The sequence below is a fragment of the Embiotoca jacksoni genome, unplaced genomic scaffold (genome assembly GCF_022577435.1).
Source record: "Embiotoca jacksoni isolate LCO1_2020_lvr unplaced genomic scaffold, fEmbJac1.0.p SCAF_13, whole genome shotgun sequence".
NCBI classification, from domain to species: domain Eukaryota; kingdom Metazoa; phylum Chordata; class Actinopteri; family Embiotocidae; genus Embiotoca; species Embiotoca jacksoni.
The window spans coordinates 11303164-11322117 of record NW_027185263.1 but is presented as its reverse complement, the minus strand read 5'-3'; the positions used below and the strand labels follow the sequence as shown (position 1 = coordinate 11322117).

General features: G+C 39.8%; 1 protein-coding gene across 1 annotated transcript; it reads left to right on the top strand.

Annotated features, from left to right (window-relative positions):
- Positions 1-1918: 1918 nt before the first annotated feature.
- gabrr3a (gamma-aminobutyric acid type A receptor subunit rho3a) lies at positions 1919-12609 on the top strand. The gene is made up of 9 exons (XM_069145593.1): positions 1919-2273; positions 2853-2965; positions 5890-5957; positions 6046-6269; positions 8175-8257; positions 9465-9602; positions 10953-11105; positions 11658-11851; positions 11967-12609. Exons 1-9 carry the CDS (start codon positions 2131-2133, stop codon positions 12267-12269), a joined length of 1419 nt encoding a protein of 472 aa, XP_069001694.1. The 5' UTR covers positions 1919-2130; the 3' UTR covers positions 12270-12609.
- The last annotated feature ends 6345 nt before the right edge of the window (positions 12610-18954 follow it).

Genomic DNA, 18954 nt, shown 5'->3' with positions numbered 1-18954 from the left:
GCCATAATCACATGCTGTATAAACGTCTGTTCATGAAAAAAAAAAAAAAAATCCCTTCTACAGTTCCTAACACATTATGAATGATGCTGACCTCTAGAGGGCACAGATCAGATGAGAAGTCACTTCCACATGGGACTGTCTGTCCAGCAGCTGAGGAGTCACGTGAACCAAGGTCCATGTGCCTGATTCTTTAAGATGGCATTGCTCATGTCTGCCCTCAATCAACTTTAATCCCAGATTAAAGGGAGCATGCTACTAGAGTCATGCTGTTCATGTTTTGATTATATCAGTGATTCTACCGAAGTTTTTCTCTTCTTTATTCCAGGTCTTTATTTCTTCCTTTATTAAATATTTTGTTTCTCTCCTCAATACTTCTTATTTTCCTGCAAATTACTTTTGAATCCTATTTATTTTACAGGATGATTTGGGTGTATTGTACCCTAAAAAAAAAAGAAAAGTTTAATTACTTATGATTATTGAAGAAATCAATCAAATGAACTATTTGACGTTGTATGTCCCTCTCGTGGTTTATATTGTATCCACAAAATAAAAAGATAAATTCAGCCATATAAATAAATCAGAAAGTTTCATTTCAATGTAGAAATTATTAAAATGTATTTAATTTATTAGAAATTTAACTAATGGAGTGAGAAAAAAAACAAAACACTGAACCAACCACAGCATGTGCCATGTTGAATGTCTGTTACTTAACAGTATGTTGCAAATGTGCTACACACTCTAAGTGGTGACATCATCATTGATAATTATGTGTAAGTGACATCGGAAAAAAACGTTTGCTTTGACTTTGAGCTCCATAAAGAAAAGACTGAAATCCTGAGTGCTTGTAGTTTCCGTTTGAAAAGACCAAGATAAAAAGAGTCTAAAAAAAAGAGCAACATCATTAATCCACCAATATTTTAGGAGCATATTCTGGACTTTGCTGCACGCTGGTGTAAGTACTAATGCATGTGGACATGCTGGGAGTCTCCTTTTTACAAAACTGGTTTAGGATCAAAATATCATTGGTTTTAATCCCCAAACTTGCCTGGAAATTTTTAAGTGGGGCTTGCGGGCAAGCAGATTTTCTACTCTGTTCAATCACTGAGAAGCTGCTGTGTAAATCTTCTGTTCCATCGTTGTTTGTTGCCCAACAGCAAAAAGAAAGCTAGCTGCTACACTGAGTTCACCTTTGTTGTGACAGAAAGGTGCTGATTCAGGTTTTGTCAAATAGTCACTTTTTGTTGCATTTTACTGTAAAAAGTTGCCTCTATGTTAATATTCTTGTAATGCACTCTATCCTGTGGGTTTCAAACCAAAGCTGAATCACAGTGCTGAATCACAAACCCAACACAGAGATTTGGCTTTTTTCCCTGAAAACATTTCCCTGAAATGTCAAATATCCATACTCGCTGTGTTGTTTCATTCTCTACTATTTCCTGAGTAAAGGAATCATATCATCTGCCTTGAAAGCTAAACTCTCAGGAGGCATGAGTGCAATGTTTGCAAATGTCGCTCAAACATATGCTTTCATCTGTATCCTCTCGATGGGATCATTTGTGTCCTCCCACCGCCACAGAGTGCAACTCGAGGGAAAATCCTGCAATGTATAAAAGTAGGTTACCGGCTTGTTATTTTTATCTGGTCGGAATGATGATGAAACAACTGCTGGTTGCATTATCCCCTGTCCCCGCCCTCTGCTGCCTCCAGTTTGTAGGTTACTGAAAGATTTCACCAACCACAGAAAAGAAGATTAGAGAGGAATTAATGGTATTCCTTTGTCATTATAGGAATAAATTGATATTTGGTTTTAAATCAGAGGGTGGGGACAGTGGGGAGCTGGAGCAACATGTTGTGTTCGGAGACGTAAGCAGAGGGATGGCACAGTGACATGGGGATGCCTGTGCAGCTAAGCACTGCATATCTGAACTGATGTTCACCATGTTACAGGAGATGAGAGAGCGGGATAATGCAGAAGTAGCCGGGCGTGTGCACGGTGGGACATAATGAGTGCTGCTGGGACATGGACGCGCCAGTAGAGGACAGGGACAGCTGTGGCATTCCCTGGGCAAGACGCTGACCAAGTGGGAGGGACGTTTGGGTTCCTCTTGTCTTTCCAGCCCCAGCTTAACCATGAGAGTGGCCCTCCTGGCCTTAAGACTGATGTGCTTGGCCTGGTTGTGGCCTGTCACTCAGCTCAACAGCAACCACTTCCCGAACAAGAGGAGACACAAGGAGCCGTACGTCGGAGAGAACACGAAGCAAAAGCATGGAGGGTGAGCCAAAGTGGGATTTCTTTGATGTGCTGTGACTGTGGAGCTCCCTCTGCTGTTAAAATTGACCTTGGGACACTTAAGGATCTTTATTTTCTGACTTTATGGGAGGCTTTTCTGTCTTATACTTTATGGTGTCTTCACAAATATGGTTTCATAATGCATAATTATGTTTTCCATTAATGTCATTGCGGATGACATCCAGGACATGGATAGGATCATGTGGTGAACGGTGATATATTGCTTCTAAATTTAGTTGGTTCTGAAAGAAAAAAAACGCTTTTTTACATCAATAAACTTGGTTTTGGTTTGTTTCTAGGACCTATATCAGGTCAGGACACAGATAAAAGAGAGGCGGCACAATATGTCTGACCCAGTTACTAGCACGTTAAATCAGTGTCAACACTGAAATTTATAGAAGTCGTTCGCTTTAGGCCAAGGTCTTTGGTTTTAATCGGTGCTAAAGTCCAATTAACTTCATCGACCAGATGCCAGCTTCTCTATCAAGCGTGTCTCTGTTAGAAAGAAAGATGAACAGAGAAAGTGATTTTATGCAAGCTGTCATTTCTTTATGTTTTCTAGACGGGTGGATCTCAAGATTAAAAAGATGGACAGCACCAAGTCTCTGCTAATTAAATCTGAGCAGCTGCTTCGGATTGAAGACCATGACTTTGCGATGCGGCCAGGATTTGGAGGTAAAACTCGCACCTCATCCATCCATCCAATCTATTTAATTTGATTTTTTTTTTTGACCTTATCATTTTCCCTGTCATTTATAATAACCATGTGCTTTCCTGGCAACTCGGGAAGGTCAATGTAGGTTACTGTGCTGTCTTTGGTATTACGCCTCCCAAAAAAACCCTTGGTGACCTAGATTGTGTCCTGTGTGAGACAATGGCTGCGCACTGTAGTGCAGATAAAATAATCGTGTTCCTAATTCTGTGTCTGTGTGTGCCGCCAACGCAGCTCTGAATTCTGTTTCCATTTGTTTCTCTTTTTGCAAATAATTCAAGTAAATTTTGCATAATAATAATCCAACAATCACTTTATATTCAAATAATCTTGTCTCTCTTATCTGTACAATGTTCACAATTGTTTGTAATTTTACCATGAATTCAAATTGAAGCCTCCTTCTCTCTGGTCAGAATGTGTTGTTAGTTTAGATGTTGTTTCAGTCTTCTCAGTGATACTTTTTATATACTTGAAACATTATAACTGATGAATGCAGCAGACCCCCCCAAATAACATTTGTTCTTTTGGTACAACCCTCCAAAGAGTCGTGACTCTTACCTGCCATTCAGTTACTGGAATAGCAGTTGCACCATTTGACCATAGCAGATATGAATTCTTTTATAAACACCGGAAACAGGCAGGCGCTGTGAGGCTGTTGTCCTGTAATCACTTTGCGTGACTTACTGCATGGCTGTGTCACTGTCAGCTTCTTTGCGAACAGTAGGTCAAAATCAATCAATAGGTCAAAATCTATCTTACATAGTCAGCACAGTGTTGGAGATCGGATTTCTTTTTGCACATTTATGAAATGTACAAGCACCTCTCATCCTAATTTCAGATGCACATTAATATAAAAATGTAGTTTCTGCTGATTTTGTCTGCAATTCATCTTGTGAATACTTTTTAATCATTTATTATTTAATTATTACATGAATTCTTAAGCTGCATTGATTTTGAAAAAGTCTTTGCCCAATGAGATATCTCTGCTTCCTAAACTTAACAGCATCAGTGAACTGGCAGTTTGAGTTGGATGTAAATTTGCTCTGTCGCTGTTTCATCCTGCCTTGATTCTTGTAGTTGATCTTTTTCTTCAAGATTGTTGCTCGGTAGTTTAGAGTTTTAATGCTCATCAAAGAGCTGAAAGGGCTTAATTGATCTAACGCTGTTAAAAAAAAGCCAAACAGCACCTCCAGGACTCCAGCAGTCCAATATAATCCCCTTCCACTTTACTCCTCTATTGTAATTGTAGACTGATGGTTTTGAGTGCTTACCTTCATTAGATAATGGCTACAGAGCGAATTGGATGTTTATAGTACACATCATACGTTAACTGTATTTTGCCACTGCACGATGACATCAGAACCATTCCACTTATTACACGCTGCACTGGATATTTATGTAACGGGACGATATGGCGCTCTTTCACATATGATACCATTGCAACATGTTGGTTTCTTAAGGCAATGTTTGGGTTTATCCATGTAGGCTACTTCGTTGGCTGCTGCTTGCAGTCTAAATTGTTTTAAGCCCCCTCATTTATTTGTCCCCCTGTGTCTGAAAGAGGGAGCACAGCCACCTGTAGCTGGAAGAGCCATGGTTTGTTTCTGTGCTCGGACCCCTTCTGTACAGTTTTGCAGTTCTTCCCAGTATTTGTGTGGGTTAATTCCAGTTCATGAGAACAGACAGGGTTGTTGCTGGGATCGGCCTCAGTGTCCTATGGACAAGTGAATGAATGAATGAATGAATGTTGGTTTTAATCGACAAAAGTTGTTGACTACATAGCACAGGAGATATTTTTATCCAAGTTGGTTGTTGTATTGAATCGGTTATTTTCGATTGACTGGTATCTCACAGATTAAAGCAACAGTGTTCCTCAGATTTAGGGAGCAAAAATCACGTGGTTAGGTTGAGAAACAAGATCACGGTTTGGGTTAAAATAAGTAATTTTACAAAAGCAATGTTTTGTATGTCTCATTAGTTCCTTTACATACACTGCATAAGCTTAAATACATTACGTTAGTAAAAGTATTTCATGTTGACTTTTGCTTTCTCCAAGACCGAAACATGTCTAAGTTAAAGTCCTATGTTGTTGTTTTTTTTCCATCCAATCATCTTTAACCTCCTCCTTTCGGCTTTGTCACTCTTTCTGCTCCATCACATGGCCTCCAGATGGTCATGTGGCTTTGACAAATTGGCAGTTTTTCATGTGTATGGGGAAGAAAACAGCTGCAAATATAAAAGAATACAGTTGATATTTCTTTGTCTGCATTAACAGTTAAGTTGTGAAAGAACATGTTAGTTTTGCCAAAACATAATCCTGTGGCTCTCTGTGGGCTCTGTGATTTCATGAGATGATTAAGATGCAGATTTTGACATGCATTTTTGGATCGTTTCTCTGAAATGGTGCCAAGCCAGGAGATGGTGCTGTGTTCACCACTCTGTGAACGACTGCATGGGCAAATAGTGCAAACAATCAAGAAACATTTTACACATCATCCCAACTTCTTTGGAAACACCGTTATATTGCATAAAAACCCTTTAATTACTTAGCTTCAGAAAGATGAGAACTTTCCTGAGTGAGCAGACAGATTTGTTGAGATCAGGATTAATGTTTCACCATTATCCACCAGTTATATGCACCTAATTTTGAAGCTCCACAGTATTTATTAAAAGGATATGATCACTACTCTAAACTGAGGAGTCATGCATTAAGAACCAGCATGACGTAAGGGGTCATCACCTCACTTGGCTTGTTTCTTAGCTTGTAGCTCAGCGGTGGGATTTATGCGTAAATATAGTCTGGCAGATGTACAGACTGATAAATTGTGGGAAATATGATCCAACTGTTGCTTAAAGCTGATCCATTACAATGTGTGACCTGTTGCAGGTTCAGCTATTCCTGTCGGCATCGATGTCCAGGTGGAGAGTATTGACAGCATATCTGAAGTAAACATGGTATGAGCCTCTGAGGTTTATTTAGTCAATCTAATCAAATAAACAGTCTCCTCTTTACTGCTGGGCTTGAACATTGTTTTTTTTTCAGGACTTCACAATGACTCTCTACCTGAGACATTACTGGCAGGATGACCGCCTGGCCTTTCCCTCCAGCAGCAACAAGAGTCGAACCTTTGATGCACGTCTTGTGAAGAAAATTTGGGTTCCTGACGTGTTCTTCGTCCACTCTAAGCGTTCTTTTATCCACGATACAACCATGGAGAACATCATGCTGAGGGTTTATCCAGACGGTAATATCCTCTACAGTGTCAGGTAAAAAAAACAAAAAAAAAACAGGTTTATTTTAAGTTACACATGAAGATATTACCATCAAAGTAGGAATGGTTAAGGCAAAACTGTCTTTCGTTGAACAGCAACACAGAGGGTGAGGTACAGGATTTTGTCTTTAGTCAGTTAAAGGCAAATATTGGCACCGTTTATATGGATGTCTACTCAGTGTTGATGTTAAATGTAGTCAATTGAAGGAATAAATTCCTCAGTGTGTTTGCTGTATGGACCATAAAAGCTGGGTTGTTTTAGTTTTCCTGCTGGCGGAGCTGTGCCAGCTGTACCTATATGTACCAGGATGCATTGCATGCAAGCTTCTGATGCATAACACCCAAATTCTTCGGTTCCATTTGCCAATGCTCCCAATGTGCAGATAGATATTGTTTGCAGAGAGCAAAGAAGCAACCTGGACTGATCATATCCTCTAACGTTAGCAGATAATGTAAACACAAACAACACAACCTGTTTACAGAACTGCTTGTCAGACGTTGCCGTGTGTCACCACCCTTGTCCATTTTGCTGACCAAGACAGATTAAGGTGACAAATAGATGATAATATACTATACCTGCCCTCTTGGTCTGCTAGTTGTGGTTCCCTTTTCTAGTTTATTGTTGGTACCCTGAAGAAGTCTCAAGTACACTGCTGTCCAAGTGAGGAGAAAATGCATAATAATGCACACATGGCTCTGTCAGGTTGGGATTGGTGACAGAAATCGCCCACGCTGAAATTCATTGCAGCAGAATGATTCAGTTTCTGTTGGCATGGGAGGGCAGTTTGAGTAAAAGAACCACCAGTCACCGTTTGCTCTCGGCAGCTTATGATCTTCAAAGGACATATCCTCTTTCATGTCTAATGCAGCCACAGCCTCTCTCTGCTGCGTTTCTTTGGCCGTAGACTCTGTAATATCAGGGTCAGCCAAAACAATATAAAATGTATCCTCGTCCATAACATCTGTATATTTCGGGATGACAGTTTCACTGTTGGAAACAAAGCAGTACATTTTGTTTTTGAGACAGCTCAATTGGCCTGTAGTGTTTCTGGCCAACAACTCCATCACTGTACACTTGAAATGACGACGATGGTGCTGGAAGAACCACCAATTTTGCAGCAGCTTCACACAGAGAATTTATTGAGGAATTTATTGCTTCAGTTGACTTCGTTTACCATCAACTCTGAATGGTAATCTACAAAAAAAGTGGCGAATACCCTTTAAAAAGTTATCATTATTGGTTATATGTTCAAATGTAACAGGAACACATGAAGAAAAGAGCAGTAAAGTCAGTGAATTTTCCTCATTTATATTAGTTACACAACATCAAGGTAAAGTTTGCTACTACTGGCTAACATTAGCCACCACAAGCTGCAAATTATACCAAACCATGTAGCACCAAAACCTGTGAATATACGGAAAGGAACAAGGGAGTGTTTTAATGCATATCTATACATTTAAAGGAAGTGTTAGACAGTCTAACCTTAAACTTTACATGTCCATTTAAATTCAATGAGTCACAATTTAAAGATCATTAAAATGTTTTGAAAAGGATGTCTGTCGAGGTGCAGGACCAATGCACTGGACTATTACTGCAGGGTTTAGTGAGCGGAGTGTGAGAGCTTACAGTCCACCTTCTCATTAATTTCAGTCCGCATTCATCATATCCATTTCAGCCACAGATGTCCACGATATGGCGTCATCCCTACTTGCTTGCTGCAGGCTGTCAGACTCTGTTAATAATGACTGAATAAACAGATTAGCTAATGTGTCCAAAAATATCTTAACTGTTAAACCAGTACTTTTTAACGTTGTTCAATGTTGTTGTGAACACCGTTACTGATGCTGAATGACTGCTTTCTGTCTGTATCTGTTTCCTTTACTGTACACTGTGTATTAGGATCACTGTGACTGCACTTTGCTCAATGGACTTCAGTAGTTTCCCTCTGGACACACAGAACTGCTCTCTGGAGCTAGAGAGCTGTGAGTATCAAAAACACTGTTGGGACAGGGCAGCTTGCAAATGCCTGATAGGATGATGTTTCCACTGAACATTTTTTTAATTCCTGCATTAAATGTGCTTGACATGTTGGGCTGGTAAACACATTACACAACCTTTGCTGCAGTATTCTGTCATTTTAAAGATGTTGGCTGGCTAGAGAGAGCTTTTAGCTTGTTAAATTATTAAAAAGGATCTGTTACTGGTCAAAAACACCACTGGATATCTTTGAGCAGAAAACAGCTGGGACAGAAACACACACTGCTCAGTTCAGGGTGCATTACCTTACTTCATAACCATTGTCTTTCTGCATAGAGTAAAGGAATCATAATCCTTCGTGAGGTCAATCTCTGTCCATTATACATGTTTGTCCTTCTGATGTGGGATTTACAAGGGATTATTTTCATTTTAACACTTAATTTATTGAGATTTTATTTTTTCATTTATCAAACAAGACAGAAACATAAGCCATTATCTCAAGGTACATTATGTACAGAAGAATAAGGAACACCGGAAAAAGTAAAGTGCATGATATTTAAGCAGAGATGGGATAGGGAAAAGCAAAATATGCATTTAGTTCATTCATGGGCCCCAGACATTTTAAAATCTGTTAATGGAGTCATTGATGGTGCATCAGATTTTATTTCCAGCTTGATGTTCTGCATCACTTCTTTGATCCATCAGCTGTTTGATGAAAGGTTACATCCTTCCATGTCAACAGAGTGGAGCATCCAGCTAATAGAGAGGGAAAATCAATGACCATCCATGAGTCAGCAAGGTGATTGGAATCATCTGAGACTGGTAGTATACCAAACATAGATAATGTAGAAGGACACATTACAGCCATGAGTCTGCCCAAAAAAAAGGATGACCAGAAAAGGGCAACTTTTTAGCAACACCACAACATAGAGTAGATACTAGTAAGGATTATTTTTACAGTTAGGATGATTTCTTAATGCAGAGTTTGGGGATCATTTTGTCTTTCTGGCCTGCTTCTCTTTCTTTATCTCTCTCTCTGTGTCTTAAATTATGGTTAAAACATGGATCCTGGTCTCAGAGGAGGGTCGGGAGTCCCATTTCTGCGTGCTCTCTCCTCTCCTCTGAGAACAAGCATCCATGACTCTTCTAAGAGGCAACATGTGAAGGTGTCCACCTTCTCCCACCCAACACTCTATCTCTCCTCTCTTGAAGATGCTTACAATGAGAATGACCTAATGCTCTACTGGAAGAATGGGAACGATTCATTAAGGACTGACGAGATCGTGCTCTCTCAGTTTTTTATTGAAGACTTCCAGCCTTCCTTTGGGCTTGCCTTCTACAGCAGTACTGGTATGTGAGGCTGGAGCCTTGGAGCCCTCTGAGTAGTATCCACTTTGGAAACAGCCAGAGAGCTCCTGACTCCTACTGTTTTTCTAAAAAGGGAAGGTTTGAGATGTTTATACCAAACATAAAGTGGTATATTTTCTGCACCTTCACAACTGCTTTTGGTGGCAGATTCGGATTTATTTGTAAAACAATTAAATAAATAACATGAGACTTCTTCAGCGCTCTTCAGGCTCACTGAATCAACTCTGAATGTCTCTATTCTGTAACAAATTTACAGTCGGTCTAAACATCCAAACTTTAAAGGAATAGTTCAACATTTTGGGAAACACACTAGCAGTTAGTTAGCTTAGTTTTGCATACTGGGTTAAAGCAGAGGGAAACAGCTAAAGCCCTGCTCCATCTGAAGCCAACAAAATTCAACTAACAGCCCCTTTTCAGCTCACAAATTGACACATTACTACTTCAAGTTTGAACAGGGCCAGGCCATTTCCAGTCTTCGTGCCAGGCTAACTAACTGGCTGCTGCTGATGGCTTCGTATTTACACACACGACTGAGTGGTATTGATCCTCTAAACTCTCTGCACAGTTCCCAAAATGATGACTAGTGAATCAATACCTCTCTGCATTGCAGAGAGGTATTGATTCACTACGATGTGATGATGAGGTGAGAGCAGTGTTCACCGTATTTGTGTCTGCAACAGTTCATAGTAAAACAGAGACTTTGTGAGAGAAGATCTTCTGTATTAATAAAAATTAGTTGTAATTTTTGCTTAATTGAACGTCCCTACTAAATAATGAAGACTTTAGTCTTTTAATCTTCAGTTTTAAGGTAAAATGGTAAAATGTTGACGCTATAAAGCATAAAATCTTCCACCCTTTTATTTACAGTATTAAAATGTCATGTAATATTGCTTTTGTTGGATTATATGCTTTGTCAGTTAAAGCATTTAGAGCTGCACGACCGCTAAGCCCACTTTTTGAAACCATGCCTGCTGCCACCGTCACATTTTCAGTGTGAAAAAGCAACCTAGAAAAGGAGCCAAAGAGATTTTTGTCTCTGTGTGAAGTAATCTTGTGGGGACCGATCCGCTCTAAGAGGATGTTATATAACTTCAGCTCTCGACAGATCTGCCCCAGAAGATAATTACTTTCTCATCTGAGTTCTAGGGTCTTGTAAGGTTCATCTTGTACTTTCTTTGATTCACAATTTACACAACTTCTTGTGTTGAAGTTGTTTTCCAGTATTACCCCCAGTGATAATATTGTTTTCTGCTGCCACTTACTGTTATAACCTTTGCTTCCTGCCCTGCCTGTCCCCCTCCTCCACTTTCTGTCCATTCATCTCTGTTCCAGGTTGGTACAATCGACTCTACATAAACTTCATTCTAAGGAGACATATATTCTTCTTCATGCTCCAGACCTACTTTCCCACCATGCTGATGGTTATGCTGTCCTGGGTGTCTTTCTGGATAGACAGAAGGGCCGTACCTGCCCGAGTCTCTCTGGGTACTGAGACAATCACTCAATATGGACATTCGTTGTACAAAAATATCACTGTAGTTTTCTATTTGACACAAAGTAATACCGCAAAGTTACAATGGGAAGATTGATGCGACTCGTGTTTAATAAATAGGCCTATGAAAAAGCAGCTGGTTAGCTTAGCCTAGCATTATGACTAAAAACAATGGGAAACAGCCTTGTTCTTTTTCATTTTCATATTTTTGTCAAAGTTGCCAATTCCAGCTTTAAACCAATTTATAGTTTCTGCATGTGCAGACAATTGCAATTTATGCACGTTGTTTCCTTCATACTATAGTTGTATCATACTCGTTGGTCCGCTACATAGACATGAGGTGGCGTTCATTGCCTTTCCGTCCCACAGACAGTGGATCCAGTTTAATGGTTGGTGCTTTGAGGTGCAATTTAGATCAGACATATTGGGCAAAGGCAAGTAGTCTGGTTGGATTATACTTCACGGGTACAAGTACAAAGACCAGACTTTGTAAAGCAACATTTTTAATGCTTGTGATGTGTTTTCATGGTGCTTTCTGTATCCAGGCATCACCACGGTCCTGACAATGTCCACCATCATCACCGGTGTCTCAGCCTCTATGCCACAGGTGTCTTACGTCAAAGCCGTAGACATCTACTTGTGGGCAAGCTTCCTGTTTGTCTTTCTGACAGTCATTGAGTACGCTGCTGTCAACTATTTCACCACAGTGGAGGAGATGAAGAAGCTCAAGAGGGCAAAGGTGAGTTTCATTGTTTTTTTTTTTGTCGTCTTAAATCTCATGTGACTTCTTTGACCCACAGAACCCAATATGCCACCATCTGACATCATTTGCTCTCCTCCCTCTGTTTCTGCAGATCCCCAGCTCCTTCAATGCCACCCAGGCTATGGCCTTCGATGGTTGTTTCCATGACAATGAAATAGACCTGACTTCTTTCACAGAGGCTGCCAGCACCCCAAACACAGAGAGGAACACGCAATCTCGAAACTCGACTGTGTCTGCACCCACAGAGGGCACCAGGCTACGCCGCAGGCACCCTTTGAAAAAGAACCTCAGCTTCATAATGAGCAACAGCTACATGATTGACTCGTACTCCAGAGTCCTGTTTCCCATGGCTTACCTGCTCTTCAACATTATTTACTGGAGTTTGTATGCGTAGTACATCGGCTACGCAGCAAAAGTCTTACAATAAACTTACAGTTTTCTCTTCTGCTGTTGGATATGACCTCAAGTTTGCACAGTGTCTGCTGCTGAGAATTGATGTCGCTCATGATGTCATATACTCAAGTTGTGTTCAGTTGTAACTTGGAAAAAATCTGAGATCAGCTGTGGCAGTGAGTGGCAGTTATTTTCATGAATGTTAATGTATGCTTTTGGCACGCCTGTTTTATAAGAGAGTTTCAAGTCAAATATATTTAAATTTTTAGGGTTTCATTTTATTTCTTGATTAGACGCAAAACTAAATTCTTTAGATACTCTACAACATCTGAATAAATAAATGTATGATATTAAATATGTGTGGCAAGCTACATATTTTCTGACCAAACTTGATCTTTTGTTACATTTTATATTAATATGGTGGATTGTGTCATAATTAAGGGGCCTCTTGGCCATACATGGTGTGTATCCTTGAGGCTTATCAAGTCTGTCAAAGCCAATTATTTTCTCAGTATTTTAAGCCCAGCATTGTTTATATCCATGTTCACTTGATTGCAGTCACGTTCTTTCATGCATTTGCTAGTGCATTGTGGTGTGTTACCAGTCCCTGTGGACTGGTAGCACAGTGTGAAACAACTGGCAGGACTATGTGCACAAGATAGAACTGGAACCCACTGCTCATGACGACTGTGTGACGAAACATGGATGGCATGAATGGCCCACTTTTGCTGTGACAGCAGACATATCAAGGGCTGTATGACAACCATAACTGTACAGCAGGTGAAACATGTCTAAAGCAAGGCAAGTTTATATATAAAGTGATGTTGAGTATATTATAGATGGGGGTAGATATACGGGCTGTCTGAGTGCTGTCCTCTGTGCTTCTCTACACATTCTTGTTTGTGGATGGCATCTCAAGTTTGACACCGACCTGTCTGGATCTAGTGAGGTTTGGTTGAACCCCATCAGGTTTGCAACAGTTTTAAATATATTGAAATTGTCAATGTCAGCCAGAATACATATTCTGGCCCAACAGTCTACAAAAAGATTAAATTCCTTACCACAAGGTTGGAATGGGCCCTGAGATGAAAGTCTGTCCGTTTCATACGTATCAGGGAAAAGTCTTTTCTCATGATCTCGGAGGTAGTTTTCCTTTGTAGACTATCAAAGCATGGATGACAATCCACATACTACTTGGCTGTGTAGATGTCAACAACCCTGTTGGCTCCCTGACAGATGTGGCAACTGTAGTTAGATTTTCATTCTTATAAAGTCCCCGGTCAGAATAGTTTCCAGTTTATCACTTGTGGGTCAGCTATGTTTCCTCCTAGCTCTCAGCATGAAGGTTACTTTTGGAGCTATTTCTTAGGTTTTGTTGATCTTCAATTTTGGCCATGTGATTGCCTTCCCTGGTTCAATAGACCTTCTTCACGGCAGATATTTTGAATTGTCATTTTAAGGAAAGCATAGGTGTTTTAATGAGGCTCCATTTCTTTTAGGGGAGTTCCTGCATTAGTTCGCTGTCATGGTGCACTGGGCAACTTAATGGAACTGAGCCATCATAAATACACCTGTGCATTACCTACTGGTCCCATCTTTGCGGTCATGTTACCAACAGTCTTCAAGTACAACAAGCATCAAATCTATTCGGGACCTGTAAACACATAAGTATACTTTTAAGGGATTACAATTTACTCTTTCAGTGTTTATAAAGTCATTTTTAAGGCTTTTCAGATCACAGAGATTTTTATGTAAAGTAGAAGTAACAACATGGAGGGCCTGGTTGTATAGGAATGAATTCATACAGTAGCTTATTTTGTCTTTTTATCCATTAATGGACCCACTGACTGTTTGACCTCTGACCTCTCCTGCAGGAAGGCTGCAGTCCCTGCTGTTTTTCATTCATTACACTAATATATTGCCTATAAAAAGAGGTTATTATTGTTATTATTATTTGGACACTTTTATAACAGTGTACTTGATCATAATTTTCTTGGTGCATATAAACAAACTTGCAATCATAAAAATGTCTGTGTTCTGCCCACACCCACGCCAACTCCTGCAGGATATAACTGTATTTTATAGGGTGTTCACCTGGTTATATAGAGGCTTAAGACGCGCAACAATGAAGGAAATGAATGTGTGTGTGTGTGTGTGTGTTAATGTGGAGGTGTGTGACGGAAAGTTGCCTGCCTTCAGAATCCTGAAAAACAGGTACACAACATGACAGACATCATTGTTTATGACTTCCTCTGACAACAGTAAATGTCTCAATGTCAGGGCTCTTTGAGGTCTGTAGTGTTACCATGGAAACATTTGTTTCAGTCACATCTATCACTAAGCACACTCACATGGTTAGGACACACCCTACAAAGCGCACCTTTGCTGTCAAGCAAAAGCAGAAACACACAAATCTCTTCCCCTCTAAAATCCTACGGGGGAATTTGTGGTGTACAATCAATTGTCACCAGACAACAGAGCACAGTGAGCCTTTTCTGATCTATTCTACGATCAAACAATTTCCTCTTCAGGTGGTTGGCAGTTGTTGAATGAGACATGCTAAAGTGACTATATGACATCCACCTGATGAGGTTAACGTTTCAGAGGCGTGCCACATGTGTCAGCTGTTGATTCTGCATGACAAAGTCACAGGGAACTTACTCAACACACAGACAACAGTACTAGTCAGGCTTAACTAAATTTCCATGTAATGATTGTGGTTTAGCTTTGTTTGTATTTTACCAGTGGGAAGTTATGTTCCATGAACATGAAGACGAAGTTATGAATGCTCCCGGACTTTTTTCAGGTGGATTTTCACGCCGGCACATGTTTACTCCCCGTGTCAGGTAAAGTTGTGGGGCTGGTTTTGGTGTTGTGTCTCCTCTTCCTTAATTAGGATCACTGCTTCTGTCAGAAATCACAGCTGGGTCTGTTCGAGCCAGGTTTATTTTTTATGTTTGTTACACAGATACACAGATATGTCTAAATCACTTCCTTTAAACTATTTTAAACTTTTGACCCTCAGATCAATTGAAAATGTCTTTCAACATTTCTTTTCCTTTTTGTTATATAATCATACTTCAGCTTTTTCTTTCAGTAAGTGAGTTTAAAAGTATATAGTTTAATGTTATTTGTCAAGTGTTGGTACTGTTTAAATAATAAGTAAAGACTGAATCATCAGAACCAAAGATAAAATCTTTGAGACATAATTACAGGCATTTGGGTGTGATCGGAAGAGGTGTTCAGGATTTGCTTGAGAAGTTTTTTGTGTGACTCATTCTGAGTTTTTCCCCTGCCAGTTTCAAAATGTCAATAGAGTGAAACCATGACCTCTCATTTGAAAAAAAAAAAAAAAATGGTGTCAATAAATGTATCTCATATTACAGAGTGAAGAGGCCAGGTTCCTTTGTTAGATATCTAAACTGGCTTCAGATACACCTGCTTGTCGTCCTCCTGGCAGGTAAGTTGTGACATCAGCTATGTTGGATGAGAGTTGAAATAAGGTTGCTGGCAGACAATAGAGCAGAGGCACCTGTCATCTGGTTCATTATCTGGAACAACAACTCTGCACCTCTATTTGGAAACTGCAATATCTGGCACGCACGCACACACACACACACACACACACACACACACACACACACACACAAGAGTGTGTTAAATTCCTTCCTAATTTATACTCTAACCTGTTAGTCCAGCCTGCTGTATGGTTTACTTCTCTCAAAGTTCACAGTACTGTAGTTTCTTTGACGAGGACAGTGGAAAATACGAAGAAGAGGAAAAAACTGAGGAAATCAAAGTGTGTCTTAACAGCTTTGGGTGACTGCCACATCGATCTGAGACTTGAGAGCATTTTTTTAGGAATCAAAGCTGTCAAAAGTATTGCCCTGTTTTGTTGTTCATGCGTTACAGGGATTACAGGATGTCTGTTTGTTTTTTTGTTTTTTTTCTGTGTGTATTCTTATATCTATATTCAGTTACAAAATCCCCACCCCATGTGGAATTTAAATAGAAGATTAGGAAATTCAAATGTCTATACTGAAACTAGTCCAACGTCTATCAGTATAGTACAGTATTAGTGTTTGGCTGTGGGACATAATAAATGTCATCTTTGTCATTCGCTCTATGCAAATTGTTAACTTTTCTTCCCCAAATCAGGTCATGGTTCATGTTTTCAAACCTCTCCAGCTCCATCCACTCTTCCTCTTCCTACAACTGCACAGACCTCAGGTAAACCAAACCTGATAGTCGTCTCACTCCCTTGATATAAGCTGCTACATGTCAGTTATCTGTGTCTCTGCTGCATTGATTTTCACCATCTCTAAAATCTCTCTTTTCTTCCCATAGCAGTTTTCTACTTTGTTGACGTCACTGTGAATGTCACCGGAGAGGAGAAGGATGAAACTGAAGTCATTGCCTGGGTGTGTAGGGAAACTGGTTGTTGACATGTGCTTACTAAAATACCAGATGTGTGATGTTTATATGCTATGAGTAATTTAAATAGCATCATGCTCTTGTCCTCAGCTCACCCAAGTGTTCCAAAACAAGCTGGAGTACTGCGGCTCTCCAAACCTCCAAGAAACCACCGCCGCACCCACCTCTCCACAAATCACATCTGCAAGCACCTCAAATGAAACAACACAAGCAGCAGCAACCACTTGGCAAACTTATAACACAACGACAGCCGCAGTAGATACAATGTTACAAAGCTATAATACAACTACAGCTGCAACTTCAACAGCTTTAAAAGGCAACAACACAACTACAACGACAACACATCACATCATCGTAGCAGCCACGACCCAGAACAACAGCTCGACCACCTCTGTACTAAACACCAGCATGATCACACCGATACCTGACAGGGGAGGGGAGACTCCACCACGGACAAATTCAAATCAGGCTAACAAGCAACACAAAACTCAGGATGTTAGTGGCAATGTGACGCAAAACAGGTAACACTGCAACCACTATATAAAATGAAGGAATGAATGAAATAAAGTGTTGATCACTTTTTAGAAGAAGGAAGTAATGAACACAATGCTTTTGTTCAGCTTCTTCTGTTGTATGCTGCTGTTGAAACTGCTTTGCTATCATAATGAATTCATAATGAAAGTAAACTTTAAATTGCAAGTGACAGATTCCCCCTCAAACATTGGGTACAACTTTTCCTTAATGGATCTTTTATATTTATGAAGTCTGAATGGCAATTACAAAACTGAATTTCCATTTATTGACCAAGATCCTCCTGAACCACACCATGCATGATTTACTTTTGCCATAAAACCATAGAAATGCTTATCTCTAATAGGACAACAGTGGATAAACAGTAGCAGAATTACAGAGGAGTCATAAAGTTAGTGAACTGACTCAGTGCCACTCAGTCTTAATGTTGTCTTAATTTATTTTTCAGTGGGATTAGTAATGACAATTCAACTGGCCTGTTTCAGGTAAATGATTTAACTGTATCTGTAGGTTGCAGTGTGTGACTACAAAGATTACGTGAAGTCAGACTGATTTGTTTCAACAGGGGATGGAAGTGTCATGTGTCATCAAGACGGCAATAACGTGAGTGAAATAGACTATTTTAAATGACTGAAACAAGTGTATTTTATAATCTGTTTGTGTTAACACTGCTGTGATACTCCAGAAACACCAAGTGCTCTGTGACCTTGCGGCTGAGTCAGAGTGTAGCTCCGTGTTGCATCCTCCGCACACTCTGTGCAGCCAGTAAAGCTTCCTCTGACATCCACGTGGTGGGAAAGAAGGCAGATCGACTGAGTGAGTGTTGCATAGTGCTCTGGAATACACAATTACTTTTCCAATGAAATTGCACGCTGCAATCAATCTCATGTCGTTTAACAGGTCAGCTTCAAAATGAGTGCAACAGCAATCAAACGGAGGCAAAAAGTTGTATTTATCTTGGTCAACCTGGTCCAACATGGTAAGATGTTTGGTTTTTACTGTGCCCCATTTTTATTTTTTTTAACTCCCCAATTTCTTTATCAAATAACATTAAAAAGCAAAGATGTAATATACCATCTACAACATGATATATTACTCTTGCAGTTTTCTTTTAACATTTTCTGTGTTTGTTGGGGACGTGCCACACGCTTAATTTTGATCAAATATGGTTATCTTTCAACAGTCAAGACTCTCTGCCTGCACATTTCGTTCCATCAAGCAATTCAACAATCTGTGGTACAGGTGAGCTCTGAACATTTTCATTTAGTTAAACTGAAACTATGTGTCTCAGCTTGAATTAAAATTGGAACAATAATCCAGAATGTTAAAGGAAATGTGTCCAAATGTATGCTTGCCAAGAGTAAACACATATCTGTTCTGTCGACTGGACTGTATCATTACTGCTACATGATGAGTTTACAAAGCAGAAACAAAGGAACAGACCTTTTTCATGGTAGACATTTTGACTTGCAACAGCAGGAAACACACAGTTGAAATCAGTGCTATCAATTATGACTCGGTTACATTCGATGTCCCAGTACGTCATGTAACTGTTACATCACTCTGACCTAAAATGTAGAACAACCAAGACTTATTCTGGAGCCATTTGTACAAACAAACTTTGTTGGTAAATAAGATGTGCAGAAATACAGAGCTCATCACAAAGATGTGCTGTATGGCTGAGACATCACTCTGAGGAGAAATGAAGGGGGGTCATGCAC